The 9,770-nt window shown below is 65.9% G+C and overlaps 1 protein-coding gene across 1 annotated transcript; it reads left to right on the plus strand.

Moving 5' to 3' along the window:
* The first annotated feature begins 529 nt into the window (after window positions 1–529).
* SLC6A8 (solute carrier family 6 member 8) lies at window positions 530–9,409 on the plus strand. Its single transcript, XM_038381938.2, has 13 exons — window positions 530–1,334; window positions 5,171–5,302; window positions 5,414–5,645; window positions 6,210–6,342; window positions 6,534–6,668; window positions 6,789–6,892; window positions 7,016–7,140; window positions 7,258–7,370; window positions 7,504–7,662; window positions 7,755–7,857; window positions 8,090–8,190; window positions 8,431–8,601; window positions 8,934–9,409. The coding sequence occupies exons 1-13, from the start codon at window positions 1,058–1,060 to the stop codon at window positions 9,075–9,077; spliced, it is 1,929 nt and encodes a 642-aa protein (XP_038237866.1). The 5' UTR covers window positions 530–1,057; the 3' UTR covers window positions 9,078–9,409.
* The last annotated feature ends 361 nt before the right edge of the window (window positions 9,410–9,770 follow it).

The following is a 9,770-nucleotide window of genomic DNA, read 5'->3' on the forward strand; positions in this document are numbered from 1 at the left end:
AAAATAGCCTGGGGGGTGGGAGCTGGGGAGCATCTCAGCTGGAGGAGGGAATCTGCCATCCGTACCGGCAGGAGTTGGGCTTGGGGGGGGTCCCAGCTGCCGGGGGGGAGGGTCTGCACCCTCCCAGCTGTGAGGGGGGGTCCCAGCAGCGGGGGGCAGGGGCTGAGCTCTCCCAGCTGTGCGGGGGGGGTGAGGGACTTCGCTCTCCCAGCTGTGCGGGGGGGCGGAGGGGGATCCCAGCAGCGGGGGGGGGGTGAGGGGCTGCGCCCTCCCAGCTGTGAGGGGGAGCGGGAGGATCCCAGCGGCGGGGGGAGGGGCTGAGCTCTCCCAGCTGGGGGGGCAGGGGGATCCCAGCAGCGGCGGGGGGAGGGGCTGCGCTTCTCCCCCCCCGTCACACGCTTCTCCCGAAATAGCGGCTCCTCCCCCTGCCTGGCAACGCTAGCTGCGGGGGGGGAACGGGGGGGCGGGTCCCGAGGCGTGATGCTGCCCGTGACGTCACCCCATGTCTGCATAAAGCCCGGGGGGGGCGCGGACGGGGACAGACGGACCGACGGGCAGCGAGAGACCGAGGACAGAGGGACACCAGCCTCCCCCCACTCAGAGACCTCGTCTCGGACCCCTCCCCCCGCGCCCCGGCCCAGGGGGGGCTGCCCCGTGCCCGACCCCCCCCATGAGATTTTTCAGGCTGACCTTCAAGTGCTTCGTGGATTGCTTCTGATTTCCCCCCCCCGCGGCTGCTGCGACCCCCCCCGCCTCCAGAGCACCCCCCGGCGCACCTCCCCCCCCAGCTCCTCTCTTTGCAAGGGGGGGGAGAGATTTTAAATTGCATCCCTTTTCTTCCCCCCCCCCCCCGCCAAGACCCGCATCCTGACCCCCGCCTCGTAAGTTTGTGGGGGCCTTCCTCTCCGCCCCCCTCCGTAGGACCCTCAGATCCCCCCCACTTGAATCCCTGCTCCAGCGCCCACAGACCCCACCGCAGCGCCTCTCCCAGACCCGGATCTTCCCCCCCCGCACCTCCTAGATTGGGGGGGGCACCGAACCCGCCCCCCACCGGACCATGAGCAAAGGGAGCTTGCTGGAAAACGGGGTGTACAGCGTCCCCTTGGGGGGGGTCATGTGCCAGGAGCAGGAGGGTGGGGGGCTGGTGGCGGTGTCCCGCAAAGGGGACCGGGGGGGCCCCCTGCCGGCCCCCCCGCCGCCCGCCGCCGCCCTGCCGCCGCCCCCCCGGGAGACCTGGACCCGGCAGATGGATTTCATGATGTCCTGTGTGGGCTTCGCTGTGGGGCTGGGCAACGTCTGGCGCTTCCCCTACCTGTGCTACAAGAACGGCGGAGGTGAGGGGGGGCTGGCCGGAGGGAGGCGGGGGGCTGGCCGGAGGGGCTGGCGAGGGGCAGAGGGGGGGCTGGCCGGCCGGAGGGGGGCGGGGGGGGCTGGTGAGGGGCAGAGGGGGGGGAGGTGTGTTGTGTTGTGGGGGGGGCGATCACTGCCAGTCCCTCCCCCCATCCTGGGTATCACTGCCCTGTAACTGCAGGGCAAAGTGCAGCGGGGGGGGAGAGAGGGGCAGAGGGGGCTGGCTGGGAGAGGGGCAGAGGGGGCTGGCTGAGGGAGGGGAAGGGCCAGTGTGGGGAGGGCGATCACTGCCAGTCCCTCCCCCCCACCCTGGGTATCACTGCCTGTAACTGCAGGGCAAAGTGCAGCGGGGGGGGATGGGGGCATGCCAGGTGTGGGGCTGGGCAAGGAGCACGCAGCACAGGTGTGGGAGGGGCCTCCCTGCCCCACAAATCCCTCCTCAGCCTGAGACCCCCCCAGCCCCGGTCTCTGCCCTGAGGGACCCCAGCACTGTCCTGTGCCCCTCACCATGCTGTCTGTATCCCCCTGGTCCTCCCCTCAAGCCCCCCCAACTGTCTGTGTCTCTCAGTCTGTCTGTGTGTCCCCATCCACCCCCTCTATCTGTCTATCCCAGGGGTGGGCAAACGTTTTGGCCTGAGGGCCACATCTGGGAACAGAAATTGTATGGCGGGCCATGAATGCTCACAAAATCGGGGGTTGGGGTGCAGGAGGGGGTGAGGGCTCTGGGGTGGGGCCAGAAACGAGGAGTTAAGGGTGTGGGGGCACTGGGCTGGGGTGGGGGAGTGGCATGTGTGGGGGGTGAGTGCTGGGACTGAAGGTGGGAGGGAGCAGGGCTGGGGCAGGGGGTTGGGGTGCAGATAGGAGTGAGGGCTCCGGCTGGAGGTGCATGCTCTGGGGTTGGGCTGGGGATGAGGGGTTGGGGTTCAGGAGGGGGCTCCAGGCTGGGACTGAGGGGTTCGGAGGGCAGGAGGGGGATCAGGGCTGGGGCAGGGGGTTCAGGCCAGGAGGGGGTCAGGGGTGCAGGCTCTGGGTGGCACTTACCTCAAGTGGCTCCGGAAGCAGCAGCAGGTCTCCTCTCCGGCTCCTATGCGTAGGGGCAGCCAGGCGGCTCTGCGCACTGCCCTGTCCACAGGCACTGGCCCTGCAGCTCCCATTGGCCATGGTTCTCAACCAATGGGAGCTGCAGAGGCAGCACTTGGGCAAAGGCAGCACGCAGAGCCCCCGGCTGCCCCTATGTGTAGGAGCCAGAGAGGGGACCTGCCGCTGCTTCTGGGAGCCGTGTGGATTGGGGCAAGACCCGGACCCTGCTCCCTGGCGGGAGCTCGAGGGCCGGATTAAAATGGCTGCTGGGCTGGATCCAGCCCGGGGACCACAGTTTGCCCACCCCGATCTATCCCCCCCATCTATCTATCCCCATCCACCCCCTCTATCTATCTATCCCACGCACCAGCCTGTCTGTCTGTCTGTCCTTCCCTCCCCCAGCCTGTCCAGCCCTGGTGCCCAGCTGGGTGTGCTGACAGGCGTCTGACACTGACTCACCGCCTGTCACGCTCCCACTCGGTGACACACCCGCTGGTGCCCGCTGTCACACTCGGCTGCCCCGGGCAGGGAACCGGGCAGGTTTCCAGGCCTCCTGCGGCCCAGCCGAGGCCGGGCTGGGCCCCGACGTGGGGCGAATCCAGCTGCTGCTCAGGGGGGTTGTGCCCAGCAGCGCGTGGGGGCTTCTCTGGCACGGGCCCATCCCGCCGTGTCTGGGCCGGTTCTTCCCGAGCTGCTGGAGGCTCCTTTGGGCCGGGCTTCGCAATCGGTGCCTCTCGACAAATGATTTCTTACCCCACCCTTCGATTCACGACAAATTTCACAACGTTTAGTTTGGGACCCCAAATGAATGGTTTGGGGGCCTTTTTATTTGCCCAAAAATGTTTCATTTTCAACCTGAAACAATCTTTTCTTTTCTTTTCTTACCTTTCAATTTACCAAAAGGTCAATTTACCAAAACCTGCCATTTTCAACCCCAAATTCACCCCCCTTCGATCCACCACAGCTGTCACAGAGTGGCCTTGTCAGCCTTGAAATGAATTCGTTCCAATCTTTTGATCTGGGATGTGACAGACTCCCAGGTCGTGCCCACTCTTGGCCCGTGCAGTCCCTGGGGGGAACCCCCATCAGCGCAAGAGCCCTTCTCGGGGGTCCAGCCTCCCGCCTCCTGGAACCGCACCGCTCTGAGCCTTAGCATGCCTGTCTCTGCCGTGGGCCCCTCAGGGAGACACCCGGGGCCTCCACCCCCAGAGGGAATAAGGCCCCCCTCCCCGAGCTCCCCACCCCCAGAGGGAATAAGGCCCCCTGGTCTCTAGCCCGGAGCAACTCAGCTGGTGTAACACAGGAGGGTTTAGTGAGCGTCTGAACCCAGCACAGGAAACTCTCTGGCCTCAGGCCAGGCCCCCCTCAGCCCAGCCCAGTCTCCCCTGCATTCAGGGGGCGCTGGATGCTCCCTCCCCCCAGTCCCGAGCCCCCCTGCTTCCCCGCTGGGCATCTGCTATCACCGGCCCCAAGCCCCCCCATCCATTGTCATCTGGTAAACAGGGTCACCTGGGCCCCTTCTGGCTGGACCCAGCTGGTCCAGTCACCGGGGTCCCCGCAGCCCCTTGTCCCCCCACTGTCCAGACCCGACTTGGGCTCCTGGTCCCCAGTCGCTGGGGTCTCCACTCTCCAGCCCATTGGCCGGGGTCCCATGTTCCCTCGCTGGCCCTGTGTCCCCACAAACCCCCTCTCCCACCCTCTCGTTAAACCAGTAACATCCAGGGAAACTGAGTCCCACCCCCTCAGCATGCAAACCACTGACAAAACCCAAAGACACCCCCCCCCCCGTCGTCGTCACAGGGAATAATTTGAGGAAAGGTTTCAGTTAAACCCCAAGATGCCAGGAATTTTCAAGTTTCCTTTTTATCCCCAAATCAATCCCCCCCCACCACCACCCCCCTTTTTGATTCACCAAAAAGTTGCATTTTCGACTGAGAATTAATTGCCCCACTGATTTCTCAGCACTGCCGGCTACTGGACAAATCCTTTCCTTGCCCCAGCCCCTTGGCATACTGGAATCTGTCCCGGGATAGCTGGCCGGTTGGGGGCACAGGGGTATCTCTTTCTCCCGCGGTCCTGGTGCGACCGTGGCCGGGATCCGGCATCCCGGGCAGGTGCCCACAGCAGCAGAAAATGCTGAATTTTCAGCTGGCAGCGGGGTCTGTTTGCCAGACAAGTCCTGGCTGACAAAGAAGGGGCAGAGGTTTCCCAGGGGAGGGGACGCAGCTTGGGGGCCCCTGGGCAGTGCCTGGGCCGGCTTCCCTCCAGCCCTGGCTGTTGCCCGTGTTTCCTGCACGACGAGGCGTTTGGCTTCTCGTCCCAGCCACGAACCCACCCCGCTCCCGGCCGCGTGCTCCGGCAACCTAATCCTCTTGGGAATCAGCCACAGATCATCCTCTTGCCGGGGCTCGGGGGGGGGGGTCTGGACTCCCCGTACGCGGGGGGGGGGGGATCCAAGTGCCAGGCTATAAATAGAGATGCCCAGGGTGACTCATGCCTGCCCATGTGAGTGAGGGCTGAGGGGCACCGGTGGGGCCATGGAGGGGGGGCCTGGGCTATCAGGGGCTGTGGGTTGGGTGTGAGGGGCACCGGCAGAGCTGGGGGGGGCAGGGTTGGTCTGGCTGGGGGCTGCAGGGGGAGTGAGGGGCGCTGGGGGGGCAGGGCCTGGCTGGCAGAGGCTGTGGGTCGGGAGTGAGGGGCACCGGCAGGCTGGGATTGATGCCCTGATTCTTCCCCCCAGGTGTCTTTCTGATCCCCTATCTCCTCATCGCCGTGATGGGGGGGGTCCCCATTTTCTTCCTGGAGACTTCGCTGGGACAGTTCATGAAAGCTGGGAGCATCAACGTCTGGAACATCGCACCCCTGTTCAAAGGTCAGCGACCCCCATCCTGGTTAGGCAGCCCCCCAGGTCAGGGCCGGCACCCCTCGGAGGGGACAGGCCCCTGCCCCATTCCCAGCCCCCCCTGATTTCTCCCCCCCACAGGTCTGGGCTTCGCCTCCATGGTAATCGTGTTTTACTGCAACACCTACTACATCATGGTGCTGGCCTGGGGCTGCTACTACCTGGCCAGCTCCTTCGCGGACCCCCTGCCCTGGGCCACCTGCGGCCACCCCTGGAACTCGCCCGAGTGCACCGAGAGCTTCCGCCCGTCCTGCGCCCCCGGGAACCACAGCTGTGAGCCCGAGGGGCGCTCGCCCGTGCTGGAGTTCTGGGAGTGAGTCCCCCCGGGACCCCTCTATCCCCTGTCCGAGGGGCGCTCACCCGTGCTGAAGTTCTGGGAGTGAGTCCCCCCCGGGACCCCCCATCCCCCCCGGGACCCTCTATCCCCTGCCTGAGGGGCGCTCGCCCGTGCTGGAGTTCTGGGAGTGAGTCCTCCCGGGACCCCCCTATCCCCCCCGGGACCCCCTATCCCCTGCTCAAGGGGCGCTTGCCTGTGCTGGAGTTCTGGGAGTGAGTCCCCCTGGGACCCTCTGTCCATCCCCGGGGACTGGCTCTATCCCCTGCCCGAGGGGCACTCACCCGTGCTGGAGTTCTGGGAGTGAATCCCCCTGGGATCCCCTGTCCCCCCGGGACCCCCTGTCCCTCCCCGGGGACCCCCTATCCCCCGCATTCACCTGTGCTGGAGTTCTGGGAGTGAGTGTCGGGGGCGGACAGGCACCTCTATAAGACAAAGCCCCAAATGTCAGGACTGTCCCTGTAAAATTGGGACATCTGGTCACCCCACCCCTGTGGGGCTGAGCTGGCAGGTCCCCCCCCACTCACTGCCCCCCTGTTGCAGGAACCGGGTGCTGCACCTGTCGAGGGGCCTAGAGGTGCCGGGGGCCATCAACTGGGAGGTGACCCTCTGTCTGCTCGGGTGCTGGGTGCTCGTCTACTTCTGCGTCTGGAAGGGCGTCAAATCCACCGGGAAGGTACGGGGGTCCCTGGGGGGAGGGGAAAGTGGAGGGGCGGGAATCTGGGGGAGCTCGGGGTGGGTCACAGCCTGGGGTCCCCTGGGAAGAGGGGGCTGCAAGAGACCCGTGGGGTTCATGGGGGAGGGGGCCCGGCTGTGGGAGAGGGGGCCTCACGCTGCCCCCCTAACCCTCCCGGCCCCTGCCCACAGATCGTCTATTTCACTGCTACATTCCCCTACGTGGTGCTGATCGTCCTTCTGATCCGGGGCGCCCTGCTCCCCGGTGCCGGCGCCGGGATCCTGTATTACCTGAAACCCGACTGGTCCAAGCTGGGATCCCCTCAGGTAACGGGGCGCTGGGGTTCTCTGCCGGCTCTGGGAGGGGAGCGGGGTCTGGTGGTTAGAGTGAGCGGGGGCTGGGAGCCCGGACGCCTGGGTTCTCTCTCTCTCTCTCTTTCCACGCAGGTCTGGATCGACGCGGGGACTCAGATCTTTTTCTCTTACGCCATCGGTCTGGGCGCCCTGACAGCCCTGGGCAGCTACAACCGTTTCAACAACGACTGCTACAAGTGAGCCGGGGGGGGGGTCTGAGCCCCCCAGCCCCTCCCCTGCTGCTGGGATCCCCCGAGTTCCCCTCCAGCTGGTGCTGCCCCCTCCGGCCTGTCCTCTAACCCCCCCTTCCTTCCCCCCAGAGATGCCATAATCCTTGCCCTGATCAACAGTGGGACGAGTTTCTTCGCTGGCTTCGTTGTATTTTCCATCCTGGGCTTCATGGCGGCAGAGCAGGGGATCGACATCTCCAGGGTCGCAGAATCCGGTGGGTTCCAACCGGACGCCTGGGTTCTCTCCCGGCTCTGGGAGGGGGCTGGTGGGTCAGAGCAGGGGGTGCTGGGAGCCCGGACTCCTGGGTTCTATCCTGGTCTCTCTCCCCCAGGGCCTGGCCTGGCGTTCATCGCGTATCCCCGAGCCGTCACCTTGATGCCCATTGCTCCCCTCTGGGCAGCTCTGTTCTTCATCATGCTGCTGCTACTTGGACTGGACAGCCAGGTGGGGCTGGGGCCCGGACGCCTGGGTTCTCTCCCCGGCTCTGGGAGGGGGGTTGGGGCTGGAGGTTAGAGTGGGGGGGGGTCTGGGAGCCAGGACTCCTGGGTTCTCTCCCTGGGGGCTCCAGGGCTCAGAGCTGGTGGCGCTCCCCCCCAGTTTGTGGGGGGTGGAGGGTTTCATTACAGGGATCCTGGACTTGCTCCCGGCCAGCTGCTCGTTCCGGTTCCAGCGGGAGGTGACGGTCGCCCTGAGCTGTGCCCTCTGCTTCTTCATCGACCTCTCCATGGTCACCGAGGTATGGGGGGGCTGTGGGTCGGGAGTGAGGGGCACCCCTGGCCTGCGCCGCGGGACTTGGTCCCCGCTCACTCCTGCTCTCTCCCACCCTAGGGGGGCATGTACGTCTTCCAGCTCTTCGATTACTACTCGGCCAGCGGCACCACGCTGCTCTGGCAGGCGTTCTGGGAGTGTGTCGTGATCGGCTGGGTGTACGGTAAGTCCCGCACCGCCGGGGGCTGTGGGTCGGGTGGGGGGGCTGCGGGTCGGGAGTGAGGGGCACCGGCGGGGGGGCAGATGGCCCCTGACTCTGATCTGGGTTCGGCAGGCAGGATGCTGGGATTGATGGCCCCTTGGCTGTGAAGTGGGGGTGCAGTAAGCAGGGCCCGGGGGTTGGCTGCAGGGGGAGGAGGCATATTCGGGTCTATCTCACCCATTGCCCCCCTCAGGGGCTGATCGGTTCATGGACGACATCGCCTGTATGATCGGCTACCGGCCCTTCCCCTGGATGAAATGGTGCTGGATGGTCCTGACGCCCCTCATCTGCCTGGTACGGCCTGGGCAGGGAACCCGGACTCCTGGGTTCTCTCCCAGGAGGGGGGGAGCCCAGACTCCTGGTGCGGGATGGGCCCTGGGGTTCTCTCCCTGGCGGGGGGGTGGGGAGCCCGGACTCCGGGGTTCTCTCCCTGGCGGGGGGGAGCCCGGACTCCTGGTGCGGGATGGGCCCTGGCATTCTCTCCCTGGCGGGAGCCGGGCTGAGCTCCGGGTTTTAACCTCCCGCCTCCCGCAGGGCATTTTCCTCTTCAACGTGGCCTATTACAAGCCGCTGATCTACAACCACACGTACGTGTACCCCTGGTGGGGCGAGGCCATCGGCTGGGGCTTCGCTCTCAGCTCCATGCTCTGCCTGCCCCTCACCGCCCTCTACAAGCTCCTCCGCGCCAAGGGGACCCTGGCCGAGGTGAGCCCGGACGCCTGGGTTCTCTCCCCGGCTCAGGGAGCGGGGGGGGAGTGGGATCCCGGACGCCTGGGTTCTCTTCCCCAGCTCAGGGAGGGGTGGGGTCTAATGGGTTAGAGCGGGGGAGGGAGTGGGATCCCGGACGCCTGGGTTCTCTTCCCCAGCTCAGGGAGGGGCGGGGTCTAATGGGTTAGAGCGGGGGAGGGAGTGGGATCCCGGACGCCTGGGTTCTCTCCCTGGCTCAGGGAGGGGCGGGGTCTAATGGGTTAGAGGGGCGGGGGTAGTGGGATCCCGGACGCCTGGGTTCTATTACCCGTCTCTCTCCTTGCCCCCAGCGCTGGCACTGCCTCACCCAGCCTATCTGGGGGCTGCACCACCTGGAGTACAAACTGCCCGAGCGGGACGGGGGGGCGCTGACGACGCTGAACCCCGGCACCGAGGACATGGGGAAAGTTGTGATCCTGGAGAGCGTCATGTGACTGCGAGCACCCCCCCAACCCCCCTGGCACATCTGCCACTCAAATCATACAGCCACTCTATGCGGGGGCGGCAGGACCCCTGAACCAGCCCCCAGAACCCCGGATGCCTGGGTTCTCTCTCTGGCTCTGGGAGGGGAGTGGGGTCTGGTGGTTAGAGCAGGGGGCCCAGGAGCCAGGATGCCTGGGTTCTCTGGGAGGGGCACCCAGAATGGTTCCCCTGTTCAGACCCACACACCCCAGAGCCAGCGTAACACCCCCCAGTAGGGGAACCCAGGCGTCCTACCCCCCCATCCCGAGCCCTTGAACACAGATTATATTTTTCACATTTTCTATCCAGAGCTATAGAGAGATCTATAAATAAACCCCGCGGGGGGAGGGGGCGTTAATTTTCTTAATTGCGGGGCCTGTACAAAGCACTAACGAGCCGCAGCGTCGAGGCCGGGTGTCGCGCGGGGACCCGGCAGGCGGGTTTGCACAGGACAAAGTGTGGGTGTGTCAGGGGGGCATGTCTGTGTCAGTGTCCAGGTATGCGTGCGTGTCCGTGGGGGGGCATTGGGGGGTGTCTAGGTGTGTGTCCGTCCGTGGGAGGGTCTGTGTCAGTGTCCAGGTGTGTGTGTCCGTGGGGGGGAGGGTCTGTGTCAGTGTCCAGGTGTGTGTGTGTCCGTGGAGGTGTGTGCACATGTGGGGGGGGTC

This window comes from Dermochelys coriacea, chromosome 23 (assembly GCF_009764565.3).
Source record: "Dermochelys coriacea isolate rDerCor1 chromosome 23, rDerCor1.pri.v4, whole genome shotgun sequence".
NCBI classification, from domain to species: domain Eukaryota; kingdom Metazoa; phylum Chordata; order Testudines; family Dermochelyidae; genus Dermochelys; species Dermochelys coriacea.